This window comes from Neofelis nebulosa, chromosome 7, assembly GCF_028018385.1.
Source record: "Neofelis nebulosa isolate mNeoNeb1 chromosome 7, mNeoNeb1.pri, whole genome shotgun sequence".
Classification (NCBI taxonomy): domain Eukaryota; kingdom Metazoa; phylum Chordata; class Mammalia; order Carnivora; family Felidae; genus Neofelis; species Neofelis nebulosa.
In genome coordinates, this window is record NC_080788.1 from 47998296 (window position 1) to 48018323 (window position 20028).

Sequence of the window (20028 nt, forward strand, 5' to 3'; positions counted from 1 at the left end):
GAACGCAAATAAATCTCTTTTGGGGGTAAATAAATAGTATCCTCCTGATAGCAATATGAACAGATCATACAAAGCCTCTAAAAGACTATCATTAGACACCCCTTCAAATGAGATAGAACTATAATTACTGAGAATCCGTAAAACCTGAAGCAAATTGCATGTTTCTTTTCATCACAAACTCACTATGACAAAGCAGTTTTCTTTGAAAAATTAAAGGAAGGGGTCTGCTCTCCCAAGTAATTCCTACATCTCTTGGCTGTCCATTTCTTTCCCCATATGAATTGCAGTTTGTCACTTCTCATCTGCCACTTGAAATAACATGGTAAGAGAATCATTAACTATGTTGCAACTTGATAATTTTCCTGCAGATGGCTCTGTAATCACAGGACTGCCTAATGGTGTGTGTGCATGTAAAGAAATGATGAGGAGGATACCCAAGTTTTTAGATCCCTCAATAAACCAGCACTCCTAAAGAGCTTTCAAGACAAAGCTTTGCACTATTGACAACCCAACAACAAAACAATGGTAAGCAAACAAAGCTATTATTTAAAATCATCTATAGAAGGTGAACAATTTGGTCTTGGGTTAAGTTAGCTTAGGAAAAGTGCTGCCTGATTTTTTTGTTTCTTCTTCCGCAGTTTTTTTCTTCTAAGCTGGAAAGCAGTAGATCCTTTCCATGGAAGAAATGGAATACCAACAGATATAATATTCTTATTTTTTTTAAAGAGACCAAAAATAACATCTGCATTTTAGCCTAGAGCCATTTAAAGAATCTGCAATCTAAAGCTCTAAGTAACTTATACATTAGGCTATTTTTGGCCTCAATCTATGTTTTGTGTTTGAGTAAAAATTCTTGTTCATGGTAGTAATTTTTAAATACTTCATATCTATAATTAATTAAATAGTTAGAGTCTACCAAATCATCTTCCTCATATTTTGTAAGCAAGTAACAAAATAAAGTTAATTTTAGCTTTAATCACTGGAAGAAGCCATGCAGATCCTGAATTTACAGAAAAACCTTCTCAAAAAGAATGGTTTCTTACTATTAAATTATGGGGACCACTCTCAACAAAAGCCAAATAATACTTCATTTTAAAAACACATCTGAGGAGGGTATAATAAATGAGGGAGGAAATGAGAGATGTGTCAGTTCAACATAGGACAAAGCAAAACAAAAGTTGGACTAATGTTTAGTATGCTTCACTGGTCAAGGCAAGAATGACACCCCAACAGAAAACAGCCATAAAACTCTGAAAGATGAAATCTGTTAACTTACTTGTTCTATGTACTGTGAAAATTAATAAAAGGAAACCTCACTAAAGTGGACTGAGGATGCTAGAAGGGGTGGCTGGAAGGGGAGTCATACTAGTCAAAGTTAATTACAGGAAACTTTGTAAATTACAGTCTCAGTTCCATTGCTGCAAAACGCAGGATTTAAATTAGGCCAAAAATTTCCTAGCCATTTCACCATCAATAAAACCTTTTATTATTTACTCCACCCCAAAACACTGAATTCCTATTTTGAAAGATTTTTGTCTCTTAAACTCTTTTTTTAAATTAAATTATAATGAATATTTTTCCCTGTTAAAAAAGGAACAAAGCCATATGAATTTCATTCAGAAATTCTTTCTTTTTTTAGATTTTTAAAAAATCTTTAAGATTTTATTTTTTAATCTTTCTTATTTTTAAAATCTTTTTTAAGATTTTATTTTAAAATAATCTCTATACCCAGAGTGGGGCTTGAACTTACAACCCTAAGATCAAGAGTCACATGCTCTACTAAATGAGCCAGCTGGGTGCCCCTCATTCAGAATTTCTGATTAAAAGGGAAATGAAGCATTGCCATGCTGAGCTGAAATAATTCTAGTAAAAAAAAAAACAAAAAAAAAACCCCTGATGTTTCAGAGACCATGGATAATTTTACCTAATTTGTTAGATTTTTTGAAATATTTTACATCTTCTTATAGTACTATTTTTGAAGACCCAGAGCTGTGACTCACTGGTGGAGATGAGACCCACTGTCCATACCAATCTTAAACTGTATTTTTGTCATTGCTTAAAAGCCTCACATAAAATGAAAGGTTAATCCAAAAGGAAATCCAAAAACAATTACAACTTCTCAGTTCCAAGAAGAGCCTGAATGCTTTATATTCTAATAACATTTATGTTAGCAAATGAAACATCTTTATGAAGGGTTAGTTATATATTTCTATTACCTAGTAATATTTTCATTTAAAACATTCTTTTAAAAAACTATGTAGTGTCTAGAACAAAATGGTAAGAATAAATGAATAAATAAATAAATAAATAAATAAAAAGATAGATGGGTTGACATCTTACCAATAGGTGACAACTCTTACCTAACTGTCATTGTTCAATTGGCTCAATAACAATTTTGACTTCTCAGTAAAGTACAATTTGATCTACAGGCCAGACATTTTATATTTAATATAGCATCATCTGGAAAATAAAAGATTTTTGGCCATATCCTTCAAACAAACATGTAAGCCTCTAGAGAGATGGCTTTGTTATAATTTTAGCAAGCAACAGAAAGTTAAGGAGTCAGTGGGGAGCCCATCATAATTAAGTAGGCTGTGGCTCCTGCACTATTCTGCAATAAAGAATTTTGGGCCTGTGATTTGCTTCTTTGTGCCTTTTGGCTGGAGAATTTGTATATCAATAAAAGATTGTTATGTGGATTATAAACAAAGGTGGCTGTAATGGTTATGTAGGCTGGAAAGTTTACTAGGTACAATAGGAAAGTAAAGAATGAAAATTAGCAATACCATAACACCTTTACAGGTATGTGATCTTGAGAACACCTGTTTACCCTATCATTGGTTATTTTGGATTCCAATTACATATATATAAATATAGTATAAATATATATATATATTTATACCATATATATATAAATATATATATTTAGTGCTGCTAAAACTGGAATAAAGATCCTATGAATATAAGACTATCAAATGCTGAGACCTCACACGGATAGCTAAATGCAAACTCTAACATATCTAACAGAGGGAAAAACTAAGTCTGTATAACTGGAAAGAATTTCAGTGACCTTTGCCACTGAAAAGACTTCTTTTCTGATAAAAAATTAGAGATTTTCTTTTCCTCCCTGAAAAGCTTTTACCAAGTTTAAGCATACTAAACACTTATTATATAGATTATATATTATATAATCTATTTATATAGATATCTATATCTATCTATATCTATATATAATTATATAGATTATATATATATTGCCCAGTATGTTTTTAAAATTCTTTTTTTAACATTTATTTATTATTGTGAGAGAGAGACAGAGCATGAGTAGGGGAGCGGCAGAGGGAGAGAGACACACAGAATCCGAAGTGGCTCCAGGCTCTGAGCTGTCAGCACAGAGCCCGAAGCAGGGCTCTAACTCACGAACCACTAGATCATGACCTAAGCCGAAGCTGGACACTTAACTGACTGAGCCACCCAGGCGCCCCTTGCCCAGTATGTTTTTTATGCCTTCTGAGTCAACTCAACTGAGCATGGCCCAGGATAAAGGAAGAGTCATGGCTATACTGTTTTTTTATTTGAGTTTGTTCATTTATTCAACAAATATACACTGAGCATCCATTATGCACCAAGGTGCTGCAGATAAAACAACATAAAGAAAGCCCCTGCCTTATCAAGTTTCTCCTGGGTGAGATAGAAAAATTATAGTATATCAGAGGGTAACAAGTGTTATAGAGAAAAATACAGCAGGTTAGAAAAGAGGGAGTGACAGGGACATGTTGCCATTTTATTTAGAACAGTCAGGAAAGATCCCTAGTGATTGTTATGTGATCAAAGAAAAAAGTATGTGAGAAAACTAGCTATGTGGACACTAAAGGGAGGTATGCTCTGGCAGAGAAATGCAAAGGCCCTGAGGACTGATATCTTTAAGGAAAAGAAAAAGAGGGCAAGTGTGTGGCTAGATAGGTAAATTAATGGGATATGCTATCTGGGAGGTAGCAGGGGTCAGATCAGAAAGGTCTTGACAGCTATTTTAAGGATCTGGTTTTACAGTGGTAAGAAATGCTGTTGGGGGATTTTGAACAGAAGAATATCATCTGATTTAGATTTTAAAAGGATCTTCCTGTGTTAAAAAAAAAAAAAGACTGAAGGAAAAGTGGAAGACTAGCTGGGAAGATGTTGCCATAATTCAGAAAAGGAATAAAAGTGGCCTGGACAATGATGATAGCAACAGGTGGTCACAAATGGTCTAATTTTTGAAGATAATTTTACTATGAGGAATTTAGTATGGGAAGATAACCAGTATTTCATTTTTATGTCAGTGAAACTACAGCTTTTTCTTTTTTTGCCCCCCCTTTAGGAATAGGTTTCCTATATTCCGGTTTCCCATCTGTCACATAAGGATCAGGACCTTATATTGTTAATTAGGTTAATCCTAAGGCACTGTAGAGTAATGGCTGAATTGCCTGTAATTTACACCCCCCCCTTCTTTTTGCAAATTGACTCCTTTTTTTGCAAAATAGTTATTTTTGCAAAAATAACTCCTATTGTATGTAACTGCAAGTTAACTGCATAAATGCAGAGAAAAAAATAGGACAAATAATTCAGTTTCTTTACAAAGAAAAGAAGTTAACATATTTTTGATGATCTGAACAGCCAGAGTAGGAGGAAGTTGAAAAGTACAGCTTGGAGAAGGAAGTCATTAACAGATGATGTTCCCTATTATAGTTAACATAAAGTAATGGCTTTACAGTATTTATTTTTATCCTTTTAATTTAATTCAAAAAGCATTTCCTGGACGTGCCCAGAGGGCAACAATTACTCAACAGAAAAAAATTTCAAAATATTTCTTTCCAAAGGTCAGACTTAGGTTTTGACTATAAGCATCATGAAGACAGGGTACACGGGTCCATGCTTTATTTATACTTAAATCTATAGGGCCTAAAAGAATTCCTCACTCATAATAAGTACTTGATATATAAATGGATTCATATTCCATTCACTGGAGATCTATTAAATGGAGCCCACTTTAGTGGGAAAGAGTTTCTAATTCTTATTCAAATTACTGGGTTTTAAAGGTGCATGGGTGGCTCAGTTGGTTGAGCATCAGACTCTTGATTTCGGCTCTGGTCAGGATCCCAGGGTCATGGGATTGAGTCCTGCTTTGGGCTCCATGCTGAGCATGGAGCATGCTTAACATTCTCTCTCTCTGGGGCACTTGGGTGGCTCAGTGGGTTAAGCGTCCAATTTTTGATTTCCACTCAGGTCAGGATCTCACAGTTTGTGGGTTCCAGCCAGTGTTGAGCTCTGTGCTGACACTGCAGAGCCTGCTTGGGATTCTTTCTCTGCCCCTCTCCCCCTTGCATGCACGCATGTGTGCACTCTCTCTCAAAAATAAGCAAACATTAAAAAAAAAGTTTTGGGGTACCTGAGTGGCTAAGTTGGTTGAGCGACTGACTTCAGCTCAGGTCAAGATCTCATGGTTGTTGAATTCCAGCCCCACATAGGGCTCTGCGCTGACAGGGTGGAGCCTGCTTGGGATTCTGTCTCCCTGTCTCTCTGCCCCTCCTGCACCTGTCCCCATCCCATCAAAATAAATAAATAAACTTAAAAAAATTCTTTAAAAAAAGTTTCTAGCTAATCTCTTTAAAAAAAAGATTCTCTGAAAAAAATTACTGGGTTTTAAAATATGTCTTTGATGATGTTGAAGAAAATAATTTGATTTCAAATAATATCAAGTTTTATAGTTTAAAAAATTAATTATCAAGCACAAGTCAGAAAATTGACAAGGGTTTTAATACTTATTTCTTATTGATACTAGTGATCATAAAGCTAAAGAGGGAATTAAATAAGAACCATAAATATTCACTTAAATTTATAGAGGTTAACATCAATTGAGAAAATGATTTTTCTAGTCATGAGATGGAGGATTAAGTTTCATATGAAACTTTCATGTTTATAGAGTGCTTATGCTTCAACAGAATTTGTTTCACAATCACATTTGGGTTGCAATTCATTCTCAAGCTGCTAGAAACAACCTTTAAGTTTTGGGTTCTATGAGAAAGCTGGACCAGGATAAAAGATGATGAGTGGGCACAGAGATATACGTACGGTTAAGTAAAATATTATTATAGGACTGCCTATATCAAAATAAATTTATTTAAATACTTTAAACCCAATTGTTTCAAATAATCAGTTACTAATATATCAATTCATGGACTTACTTTTGAAGTCATAAACTCTCCTGCATACTACCTAATCTAACATTTAAATCTAGAAAAATTGTGACACTGTACCCCCCACTTTATACATTGAGGCTCCTTCATTATCACAGTCAGAATAAAGCAAATAAAGGTTCTGGGAAGTTTCTGCCAATACAATAAACTCTGGCCCAGTGCCTGGAACCTTAAGAAAATGAAGAAGGGACTAATGATTATCAGGTAATGACTCTAAAAAGCCCCACAAATAACCAGGGAAGAGGCCTAAAAAATGACTAATTTTATTTCACTTTGGGTCTGTTTTTCACAGGGACTATATTATGAAAGTAAGAATGTATTTACTTTAAAGCATATAACTTATGTTGCCTAATGCAGGAGTTGACAAATTATGGCTATGGGTCAAATCTAGCTCACCGTTTGATTTTACAAATAAAGTTTTATTGAAACACAGTCATGTCCATTTATGTATCATCTGGGGCTTCTTTCATGTTCTGGTAGCAGAGCTGCATAGTTGTTACAGAGAACATCTGGCCCACAAAGCTGAACGCATTTACTACACAACCCTTTACACAAAAAGTCTGCTGACTCCTGGTCAAGCACACTGAGGAAGAGTCGACATATAGGTTTATTAACAAAAAAGTAAGCAGGTTCTAGAAAATTTTCCAGAAACATAATTTCTAGAATCACACTATTTTTGAACACATAAAATGTTGGCATATTATAGATATGTTGGATTGAATACATATTACAGATATGTATTCAAATAATTAAAGAAGATAAAAGACAAAATCTTTGGGGCATCTACGTGGCTCAGTCAGTTAAGTGTCTGACTCTTCATTTCGGCTCAGGCCATGATCTCACAGTTCTTGAGTTCAAGTCCCACATCAGGCTCTGCACAGATGGTGCGGAGCCTGCTTGGGATCTTCTCTCCACCCCCCTCTCTCTCTGTTCCTATGCCACTTGTGCGCTCTCTCTCTCTCTCAAAATAAATAAACATTTAAAAAAAGACAGAAACTTTAAATGGCCAACACATTAAAATTTGTTTAAAATCTATTCAATAAAAACACAAAGGAGAAATCAGAAAGTACCTTTGGATTAGCAGTGCTTTTAAAACGCTTATAAACCTAACTAGGTACTTATCTATATAGCATACATTACAGACCTTGAAATTAGATACTATACAAGTATAGTAAGTGACTTTTCAAAGTAAAATCACTACTGGTTAAACAAAGGGAGTATCAGATATGGCAAATTTCATGTCACCAAATTACTTAGGATATAATTGTCTTCCCTAACAGAGAATGAAATCCAGAGTCCTCAACATCCTCAGTGATAAAATGTGGAATTTCTTAATTTATCCTATAGTTATCCTTTCCTATACTTGCAAAAAATAATCCTCAACTGCATTAGGTTAAAACAACAACAGTAAAACCCTTTCATGATTATACTGATGCTGAATACCTTAACATTGGGCTTAAACTCTAAAAGCATTCACAGAATTCAGCCACCACATAACCTTTAAAAACTAGACAAGTTACACACACAAACATACATTGGGTCTTATCCTATGTCTGCTTTAAGTCTTAAAGATCTGAAACACCAGCAACTGAAGAGTTCAATAAACCTTAAAAGCCAACTCTGAAATTCAGATGTTCTTTCTCTTTGAAAAAATTAGGAGAGGTCAGAAAATAACAAATATCGCTGTGGTTGTACAGTCACATCAGTACAAACAACTGGATATACAGGACTTACTCACCAGTTACTTTTCCTTCTGTTTTTTGACTTTAAAATAAGATCAAAGACATTACTGGCTCCTCACAAAAATGAACATATTAAAACTATGGATTCAAAACCTATTATCTACACTGATACAATTCTGACACTGTTCTGAACAGTAGTTACTGTCAGCATAAATGGTGGCTATTTCTTATTAATGTATGAAGAAAATCTTTCAGTCAATGACCAAACTGAATATAAGTTTGGAATGGATTGTAGAACCATTCCCTTTATATACTAAGATGTTTCTGTAAAATACGAAGATGTTTCTGACCTATAAAGTCAGAGAAGGAATCGGCCACTTTGGAAATTTTATATTGCAGTGACTCTCAAACAGAGACGGCTTATTTAACAGCCAGAAATAAGAAACTCTTAAGTACCTACAGTTGTTGTGTGCCCTCTAAGCTTGTCTGCCAAAGGAGCTAAGCTAATACCTATTCCAACTTAAGTTCAAGAACTGGAGGGTTCACTCATGAAGTTAAGCTGAAGCTGGTGCTGCGTGTAAATACTGTTTGTTCCAGAAGCCCTAGGACTCCTGCTAGTCTTAAAGCCCTATAATTATAATTGTCTACAATCACTCTGTTATTTTAGCTTCCTAGTGACTTGCAAAGGACACTCCCTTTGAGAGTATTCTACTTGCTGCTCATCTTGCTTGCTATTTTTGTGGGTAAACTGGAGAGAACAGTTTCTCTATGATTCTAACCCCTGACCTTTTCCTAACAGGCTCAGCTCGCCAGTAATCTCTTAGATGATAGTTTTCCAAGTTACTCATTTTTGCCATTCTGTATTTATTTCTGCAGAAATATAGAAACTTGTATTTGTCCTCTCTTTCCTATTTAAAAAAAAATCTTCCATTTAGTCACCCTCAAGATTTTATATTCTGACCTTCTCTATTTAATATTCAAACCAAGTTTTATATAGTATATACATGAAAATGCTAGATCATTGGACATGTTTTAGTGGCCTTTGTGGTTTGGGAACATGTCAGGATATCTACAGTCATCTCAAGGGCTGCCCCTGAAATTTCAAATTTACTACTAAAAATAACTCAAAATTAACATTAATTTTTAAAAAGTCATTCCTAACAACATAAAATCCCATAAAAATTTTGGGAGAAAGAAGGCATAATTCCTGAACTACAGCCAATTACCAAATGAAAGGCTACAGAACTCTGCCTATCTGCAGCAAAACAAGAAAAGGTGGATTCTAAGCTGCTTTGATTTATCTCAGACTCCAAGTTCCTTACGGGGGTAAGAGCAAAAAAACAAAACAAAACAAAACAAATTTGATGCCTGCCTGGGGTGGTAAATACACTTTGAAAGTTTAACTAAAAAGCAAAGAAATTATGTGATAAACCATAATAGCTTTTGTGGGGAAAATATATACATACTCAAAAACAAAGGACAAAGGACAGCGTAGCATTTGATTAAGAAACAGACTGTGTCATCAGCCTACGTATGGGACTATAAGCCAGTTATATTCAAAATGAATAATGAATACATGCCATGTTCAAAAAGATATTAAAATTTGATGTTCAGAAGATGTTTTCAAATGCTACTGAACAACAACAAAACTTTAGGCAGAATTTGGGTCTAAAAAAGCCATTTGGATTTTTTTCTGGTGATAAAAATCTTGAAAGTGTCTTGCTTCTTACTTCAGAATTCTGCATCTTCTGCAGTATATTAAAAAAATCATCTATGTCTGAAAATACTAACACCAAATTAAAAAATAGATACTAAAGAACAGAGAAATTTCTTTACATCTGAGAAATGCTTCAGAGGGACATAAAGATAAAGATGTTAAACAAATGATAAAAATAGGTATAGGTTTCTGATAATTCAGAAAACAAAAATAATTAACTAAAATTTAATAATTTAAGTTAAATTAAAAAAAACAAAAAATAATGAATTCTAGGTAGCAGAATTTTGTTTGTCAAAGTTTCTCTCCTTTTGAAGGTTCCTTTTCTGAAAATAAATGATCTCTAAACAACAAGAGCAGTTACAATTTACCACTCATGTCAAGCATATATATTATATATGCAAGTCTAGGTAGCATAATACTTTGTATATTTTAGTCTAACATTTATCTCTCCTTATGTTTTTAAACCCTTGCTTGCTTTCCAGCAAAATTTGGTAAAAATGAAATGCTAAAGTTCTTCAAATTTCAAGCTGTACTGGTAAGAACTAGAAAAAATAAAGAACCTTTATTGAGTGTCTATTATATGCTGGACACGTGTTAGGCACAGGATACCTACACACTAATATTTTAGATAGGCATTATCTCCTTTTTTACAAATAGAAACTTGGCGATTTAGAAAACTTAAAAGCAAGTTATCCAAGGTTTTAAAATAAAAAGCAGCTGAGGCCAGATAAAACCCACGATCTGCTGGACTGGAAAGTCTGTGCTTTTCTACATCATCCTTTCAGATGCTGATAGGTTCCTTAAAGGAACAAAGCCAATTAAAAATAAATTTGATCAACAAAAATGTAATTGACAGAATAAACTATGGTTTAAATTTAATATACTGAACAGGATAGGATGTTTTATGAGTAAACCAAGATATGTAATATGTTTTAACATTCATAATAAACAGAAAATGGTCTTTGATATTAAATTAGATAGTAATCTTGGCTTTATGTGTGATCTTGGGCAAGTTACTTAATATCTGAGCCTCAATTTCCTCATTTTTAAGACGAGTGTATTTAGTTATCTTAAAGAGGTGTGGTGCAAAGATTAAAGATTAAGATAATACAGATAATGGTTAACATAGATCCTCATACATGTAAGTCCTGCACCTCTAACAGAGTGAGGCTGTAAGGGATGTTAACAAATACACGACAAATGTTTCAATTTTTTTTCAAAAATTACTAGGATAAAACCACAACTGCCCCCTACCACTATCCAGTTCTTCACAATCTCCTTAAATGTTGTATCTTAGTACAAATCTGATACAGATAAAAAACAACTGGTATACACATAAGAACAAAGTTGGGGGGCTAAGAGAATGGGAGAGGAGGTTCAGGAGCCCTAAAAAAGGAGGAGAACACTCCACAAAGTCAAAGTCCCATGCCTTCTGAAAGTCTCCCAGATAAACCTTAACAATCACAAATGCCACCTATTATTTATCAGCCAGGATACTTTAGGACTTTATACCTTTTCATATCAGAACTGATTTTATATGTTCCCCAGTCTTCCTCTGGAGTGGGAAAGTGGGTCTGCAAGAGGACAAGTTGTATTTGGTATAGAATACAGTAATGCTGTACTTCTAGATGTGTCCTGAGCATGTGTTTATTTTTTTTAGGTCTATGCCTTTTACCTGTCTGTTCATTCTCCCTCCTAACAGAAGAATTGCTACTCATCTTTCCAAACACAGCTCAAATGTCAACTCATGAAGCCATCAGTGCTTCCCAAGGTAGGGTTCATTCTACTTACCCTATGTTTCCAGAGTCTTTGGTATACAGCTTTACTTGCCTCACTGCAATATAATTTATCACTGAATGCTTGTATCTCATACTATATGGGAAGTTCCCTGAAGGTAATGATGGTGTGTGTCTATGTTAGACTTTTCAATATCTAAGCATCATTCTAATGTTACTGTTACAGGTCTACTTTGTCCAATATTTCAACCTATGTAGAAAAGCAAGTGGAAAATTTAATGTGCTTAAGGACATCACTTTATTTTTTTTTTATCAGTGGGAAGAAAACTATGCCCACTGTGCTTTCTGATTATGTATTGGGTACATCAGTTTTAAAACCATAAGTACTTAGCATTTTTACACCTGAAAGGAACTTCAGATTTCCCACTTCAGATTTCCTAAGGACTGACAAGTCCAGAGTCATACAAATAATCACTAACTGAGCCAGCACATTTGAGCAGATCATTCTCTTAACCTTACTAATCATGCTGCTTTAATGTTGCCAACAAACACTTACTGGATCTTAATCCACAGACAGGAATTACCATTCAGTTGTTATGCAGAGAGGAATACAAGAGCTGAGGTTTGTGCTTATGAAACCTAAAATTGTATCATGGTTCACAAAAAGAAAAGGCCAATGCTCTGTGGTCAACTGTATAGATTAATGTTTTGCATGTTAAGTAACGCTGCCTCTGGTTTTCTGCAGCAGTATGAGCAGTACAATATTAACCTAGCTCTTCTACTGTTTCTTTAGTAAAAAGGTAACATGTATTTTAAAGATGATTAAAGATATTTTGGATAAACAGCAAACTGTGAAATCTGAGATGTTACTGTCAAGTTTCTAGTTTGGTTTAGTAAGTACAATATTCAAATGATCATGAAATAAAATATACACAGTCCACTTTCATTTTTATACCTTTTTACAATGTACATTAAGGTCTATAAATTACATTTATTTCAATAAAAGGATTCCAATAGAAAACTGTAACTTTAAATTCCCATTTTCTTTAGATACCGAAAAGGTAAATAGTGTAACCATAAGTATTCCCAAAAGTTTATTATTTTGGGAATATTTATCAAAGTATCTTAAAAAATTTTTTTTAAATGTTTATTTATTTTTGAGTGGGAGAGACAGAGAGAGAGACAGTATGTGAGCAGGGGAGGGGCAGAAGAGAGAGGCAGACACAGAATCTGAAGCAGGTTCCAGGCTCTGAGCTGTCAGCACAGAGCTTGACATGGGGCCTGAACTCAGAATCGTGAGATCATGACCTGAGCCGAAGTCGAGTGCTCAACCGACTGAGCCCCAAGGTATCTATTTTTAAAGTTAAAAAAAAAATTCTCTTTAAAAAACTTAAGATTTCAACATAGCATTTAATTTAAAAAATACTTTCATTAATTAAAATGCATTTATTCTTTATATATGCTTAATGACATTCAAAATGTTTAAATACTATTTTCATCATGGTTTCTGAGTAGTGTGTATTTGATGCTGATATTAAATACAGAATTGAAAACACTGAATTCTATTCTGTTCTGTACAAATATCTAATAAATCCTGAGTAAGGTAATTGGTAACACACTACATACTTAGGCCTGGCTTGTAAAATTTTCTAATGGTTCTCAAAGAAATTAAAGTTCAGAATTCAGTGGCTTTCCCCTTCTCTGTGGCTGGTCCTGACACATGAAACAATACAGAGAACTACCTCCAAGTAGTGACCACTGTTATGATTAGGACTGGAAGGAATTCCCGTTACCTCCAGTGTCTATTCTTTTTCCAGAATGCTCTAGTTTGCCCTTTTGTTTTAAACATGAAAAAACTATGAAACACTGAAAATATACTGTTTCTTAAAATCAGTGTTAGGCTAAGAAGAAATGAGATGAATTTTTCATTTCCAAACCTTGTATTTTTTTTCACCTGTGTAGTCCTGGTAAATATTAATATGTAATTTAATTTTTATTACTTTCATAGAATTATGCCAATAAATTACAAGAAAATTGCACAGTTACATGTTTTAGCAGTTCTGTCAGTTTTAAATATGATTTCTGTTAATCTAGCAGAAATCATCTGTTATACTGTTGAACCACCTACCCCTCCACAGCATACAACTGTTAAAATGTAAATTGCCCAACTATTTTTAGCTGTTGTTGAAAAAAAATTCCTGTCTTCGGGAATAATGATTTGAGGCATTGTGTTCATTTTGTTTATCAAGCAGCTATTCAGCCTCTAGTGGGCCCAAGTGCTTATGCAAGCAAAAGCTTTTAAGAATGCCTGCAGCTGCAATCCAACCTTCCAGGTAGGCTGCAGGTTCAGAGCACAGCTGCCCTAGGCTGCATAAAACTCAGTCCATCTGGAACTGAGTTTCAAAGAGGATTTCAAATCTGAGTTTTCATGTATCACACGGAAGAGAAGGCAGGGGGAAGAACACAGGAAAGAAGGAAGGCAAACAACCAAAAAGATGATATCTCTACTTCAGCCTTAATAAAAAATAAAGCTCAGACCCATGCTGCTCCTTCTAGATTACTACTTGCCAAGCCGGATATTCCATTCAGTGTATACTTCGATGAGCTGTGACTCATCCAGCAGCACCTGCGCCCATGTGTTAAGTACTGCCAAATAAAAGCCCAACATCCATTTACACAACAAAGAGATGTACCCTACAAGGCATGGGGCCTCAGTCCAAAAGCCCCACTCCCCATTTGTTCAAAGCAAAGGGAGAGAGGAAAAAGATTTCCCTTCTCACACCAGAGATTTTTAAATGTAGGTGGATTTATGATGTAGGTTCATTTACAAATACTTTCACTCTTTAGAAGAATAAAATATATTTAATAGCACAAACACCCCTACAGTATTAGATTATCACGGCCATTAATGACTGTTCACCAAACCTTTCCAACCTCCTTCATGCAAGCTCTTTATTCTCAAAGGATACATTTTTTGAGCAAAGAGGGATCAACAAACTAGTTGCTTGAAAGCTTTCCTGATGCTAGGCTGAAGTTAGGAAAGGCTTAATGAAGGCTTTAAAATCCACAAGGGCTTCACAATGAACATCTGACTCGGTGATTTATGCATATTAATAACTTCAGTCCTACTGAGGCAAGCTGAGCTGAACATGTCCTCCGAATCTTAATGTCTTTAGCTCCACTGGGATTATTACAAATGTAAATTTCTAAGATTCTCAGCTATTAATCTCTGTCTGTCCTCCTGTTCAGCAACATAATGACTAATTAAACATCAAAAGACCTGTACAGGAGATCTTCTTTGACAGCTACCGGCCCAGTCCTCTTCCCAAGAGGGGAATTCAAATGACAGGGACATGGAGTAACAGCATATGAGTAAGCTACAAATTACTGCAGAGAAATCTAAAAACCTAACATTAAATGTGGATTTATCTCAATCAATGATTCTGTTGAACAGTGAACAGTTACTATGCGAAGTGTGCCTGCTGACACCAATCAAAAAGTCCTTACAGCCAGCAAATACTGAATAGCTGAAATCAGTTGTTTACCACAAAGTCAAAAAAATGGGTACTTACTGAAGAAGGCAAACCAGGAGGCACCTTTCTGACTTTCTTTGCTTGCAAAGGATCTGCATATGGAAAACAATGTATTTCATCAGCATTTATATTAGAAAACATCAGACTTCAGGTGAATAGGAAAGAGTTTTCCCTTCTAGCGCTTTTCTGGCTTTCCAATATTTAGGAATAAGCAAGGGAATATAAAGATGAGGGCTTCATTCTTTCTAACTGGTTCCTGGGCAAAACAATTCTCCTAATGAAGTGATATATTCTGAAACACATATCCCATAAGCTTAGGAAGATGAAAGCAAACAAAGCAAAACAGGAAAGAAAATAACAAACCAATAAGCATGTGTGAGGGAAGGGAATTAACATTTCTTAGGTACCCATTTAGGTGCCAGGCTCCACACTAGGCACTGTCATTTGCAGAGGGGCATCTGGTATAACAGGTCACTTTAATAGTAAAACTGTTTAACAAATTTAGTATCCACATCACATTAAGAGTTAGGTTTAAAAGCATAGTCAACAGCCTGAAAGTTAATGCTATGCTACAACTATGTTAAAAATTTGAAATAAAATTTAATAAATGAAAAATTATGGTTGAAATTATGTCAGAGAAATGCTACATAAACTATTACATACAGGCACTGTCATATACAATGTCATCCAGGATTCTGTAAGAATATCCACTGTTTGACAATGTGTGGTTGCAGCCCCTGGGTGGCCCAGTGGGTTAAGCCTCCGACTTTGGCTCAGGTCATGATCTTGCAGTTTGTGAGTTTGAGCTCCAGGTCCAACTCTGCACTGACAGCTCTGAGCCTGGAGTCTGATTCAGATTCTGTCTCTCCCTCTCTCTCAGCCCCTCCCCTGCTTGCACTGTTTCTCTCTCCCCTTCCCTCTCAAAAATAAATAAGCATTAAAAAAAAAAAACCCACAGTGTGTGGTTGAAACTTCAAATTCAGCACTGATTATTGTGTCATTTATCTTGGATGGATGTTTCTTTATAAGACTTAAATAATTTATTGATATAAATTAGAAAATGAGTATTTTCAGATACCCAACCAGCCTCACTTGGTATTTCGATTTTACTCATCTGTAAAACTTAAGATTTAAAACTTGTCCATCTTATTTACTGTAAAAAAAGGTGGTATGTACAGTTTTCCAATCTTACACAAATAATGGATGAAACTCAGGATTTTTCAGAAGCGTTCACTATTAACAAGGCTGATGTAAAGTATACTATTTTTGCAAACTGTAAAAATGAGAATTAAACATGCATGATATTTTCCTGGGTCATAAATGATACGACATAATAAGACACACGGTTGTTTAAGAAAGAATGAAATTCATTTAAATTAGGGCTGGGAATCTTTACAGTGACTATTCCAGGAAGCTGCAAAGCTAAGAAAGCAACTTTATAAGCATGTGTAGCATGTGGAAAAAATTTATACAATACAAAGGGGGGAAAAGCATTCATTACCATCTAAGTCCCTACACCAAGAGGCAGCCTATATTTCCTTGAAACAAAAGTGCCAAAGATAAACAACATCTGGCACACTCTGTATTTATAAAACTTAGAAGCAAATTTTTTTGTTCTTTGTGAGGCTTTTCTAGAACCCAACACTTTACAACTAATAAAAACAGCATCCCTTGAGCAAAACTCATACTCCATGCCGAGAGAGTCAACTGAACCGCTCCTGTCAGTGGGGAGCTCATCAATCTATTTTGGATTAATTACCACCAGAAGATGTTGCTATTTAGTTTAGGACAGTTTTTTCTTCCAATGTGAATATAAATTTTTCTTTTATATTTTTATCTCACCATTGGCTGTCACTACACAATTACTTGCATAATGTTGTACTTAAAATCATGAGTTCGGGATTCATAGTTCACTTCTGAGGGGTTGCAAACTGTAACAGTTAAGAGAGTAAGCTGGCTGGATTCAAATTTCAGCTGCACCATACAGCAGCTATGTGAACGTGGGCAAGTTACTTTTACCCTCTTTGAGCTTCAGCTGCTAAGATGTGAAAAGGGAATACCACCTTTTAGAGTTATTGTAATAAAGATAATACATGAAAGATGTTCAGGACAGTGTGTAACAGAGAGTGACAATAAATTTTAGCTGTTATGATTAGTTTATATTAAATTCTGTGGCAAAGTGTTTATAAATTAAATAGCTAGATGCTGTTTTGCAAAATGTTGATTTCCTAAAGCATCTAACTAGGTTGAGAAGATGCTGAGGTGGGTGTAGATGACCTCTGAAGTCCTTTCAACTCTGAGATTTTAGGAATAACTGCAACGCCAAGAAAGAGTGGCTGAGTGAGAAGTAACAATGAAGAATGGAATGATAATAATGATAAATGTTATTCATATAGGAAATGAGTGGGCCTCCCTGGGTACTGAGCCTCAGCTCAGTTGCTTAGCTTCCTGAACTTCTAGTAATAGTATACTGGTCCATATTAGTGCTTTTTGTTATAGTATGTGCTTACATAACATACTAACAAGATATTTCTCGAGAGTGGCACTGACACATCTAGACTCATGAATGTTCCTACCCTAACTCATTTGATAGGAAACAAAAGTCATAAAGATGGAGGAAAGATGCTTTACAATTTATCATTTCTTTAGTAACAAACAGTATACTGGTCTAAATCATCTGGGCTTACTTCATCAATACATATACTAAATCACCCATAATGCTGAGAGGGGGGCACATCTAGTCAGAGCTCTCTATTCCAAACATGACCATCTTTGCCCTTTTATACCCTCAAGCATACTCTAGACCCAGGGACTAGGGCTACTGCACAAAACTCTAGGTTTGACAGAAGGTAGATACATGAATTGAAAGCAGTTAACAAGTATTTGTGGAATAAATAACTATGGCATAGTTTCTTTTAATGGGCTATATTTATTTCAAAAGCTGCCATATCTTTGATTATAAACAGCTTGTACAACTTCAATTTTCTTGTACAAAGGATTCCCTGGTAGGAATCACCAAAAATACCCACATTTAAACACTGCTTGGATAAGGTGTTAAGAGTATACCTGAGGCTTGCTGCAGCAGCAACACAAAACAGACTGGCCTGGTTAGGCTATGTACAAGACATAAAGAAGGGAGCTAAAGAAAATGAGAGTTCAAAATTTAATAGGTGCAGAGTTTCCTATTGAGGTGATGTTTTGAAAGGAGAGCGAGATGACAGCTGCACAGCACTATGAATGTACTAAATATCATTGAATTATGAATTTTAATATGATTGATTTTATCTCAACTTTTAAAAAATTGGGGAGTAGAAGTAACTAATATGCAAAAAATATTAGACGTGGAGTCAGAAAATCTTAATTTTATCCTGGGGAAACCACCTACTAATTATATGAATGTGTCCTCCTGAGCCTCAGTTTATGTTAAATCTAGTATTACATCTACTGACTAGCAGGTCTGTTATACTAATGAGATGAGAAAGTATATAAAACCACTTTGTAAACTGTTCAGCATTATTATCAGTCTTAGTAAAAAATAAGGTGTTAATATTAGCATGTAACATTTTTATTATAATAGGAAAAACCAGTCCCATTTTCACTATTTAGTTCCTCTTATGGTGACCAAACAAGAGTACTAAATTGATTTTTTATTAAGTATCTAACAGATACATCATTTTATGCAAATAATCTCTACTATCAACATGATACCTAAGAAACCAAATTTCTTCTAAATAAAAGTACAGCCAGAAGTAAAGACTAAGGGGTTAAAAAAAAAAAAAAAACATTTGTTAAGACAGGGTTTGTTGTACAACGCACGCTTACCAAGTGCTGCAGAGTCATGGAGTGGTCTTCTCCTGGAACTTGTAGCAGAGAACGAGTAGTATGGTGTTCCAGGTTTTCCTGAAGAAGACAGCTGTGCTGGGCTTCCAAGCCCTAGATCTTGTCTCAGGAGACTAGACTATAAAACAAAGCCAAGGAAACAAGTTATTTTCCCACTGATACCAACTCAAATGGGAAAATGTCACCACTTCTGAGTTATTCAGATGGTTATTCAGAGGATGCTAATGTCTTCAACAATGCCTTGAATTAGATGCATCTAATAAATATTTGAACAATGGTTTATTAGAACATTGGCTTAAACCTATATTTCCTCGGGGCGTGTGGAGTGGCTCAGTCAGTTAAGCATCCAACCTCGGCTCAGGTCATGATCTCACGGTTTGTGAGTCTGATCCCTGCATCCAGCTCTGCGCCGAAAGCTCCAAGCCTGCTTCGGATTCTGTCTCCCTCTCTCTCTCTGCACCTCCCCTGCTCTCTCTCTTTCAAAAATAAACATTAAAAAAATAAACTTACATGTTCTCTCTTTCCTCATCCTCACGTTACCTAATTCCTAGTAATTATGTAGATCTAAACAATCTTAAGGTTGAAACACACTTTAGTTACTATGTGGTTTCACCCTTTAATCATCAAGAAGACTCCTGAAAAATGACCACCAAGTCTTTGCTTGAATGCTTTCATGACCATACAAGGCAGTCAATTCTGTTCTTTCTTCTTTTTTTTCTTTTAGGATAGTTTTCATTGTTTGAAGACTGCCAATATTTTCAAGACAAGCCATTCCTGTGTCCTTCAACTATGCTTCATGACATGGGGGTTTGAATGTAATCCTCATCATCTCTGACATAAGACCTATGGATTTATCTTCAGTTTGTCAAAGTGTCTTGTAAAATGGAATGGACGACAATGCCCCAGATGTGACCTGATTAGTGCAGAGTCATTTTCAACACTACATTTAAACAACCCATTTGTGCTAGCTCATATTAAGAGGTTAGGAGTGATCACACGCTGTTACTCTTTATTGCATATGTTGCTATTAAGTCTTGTCCCTCCAATGGTTACCTTTTTCAGTTGTTTTTTTTAGTTCCAAGTACAACAGTTAACATTTACCTGATCAAATTAATCTCGTTATATTTTATCATTTCTATCTGTTTTAGATTCTGAGTCTGTTAACCAATGCATTTGCTAGCCTTTTTAGTACTGGGGCATAAAAAATGGGACCAAAAGAAGACATGAGGATGACAAGCCCGAGGAGATCCCTAAGGTATGCTACAATGGCATGAAACTTTATCAAGT

At 35.1% G+C, this 20028-nt stretch overlaps 1 protein-coding gene across 12 annotated transcripts in view; it reads right to left on the minus strand.

Moving 5' to 3' along the window:
- TCF12 (transcription factor 12) overlaps window positions 1–20028 on the minus strand; it is a 379898-nt gene that overhangs the window by 67341 nt on the left and 292529 nt on the right. For all 12 annotated transcript variants that reach the window (XM_058737610.1, XM_058737609.1, XM_058737612.1 and 9 more), the window contains 2 exons: window positions 18724–18859; window positions 14941–14993 (listed from right to left, as the gene is read on the minus strand). In XM_058737610.1, coding sequence (XP_058593593.1) covers window positions 14941–14993; window positions 18724–18859 — 189 coding nt within the window. The remainder of the gene's footprint in view (window positions 1–14940; window positions 14994–18723; window positions 18860–20028) is intronic.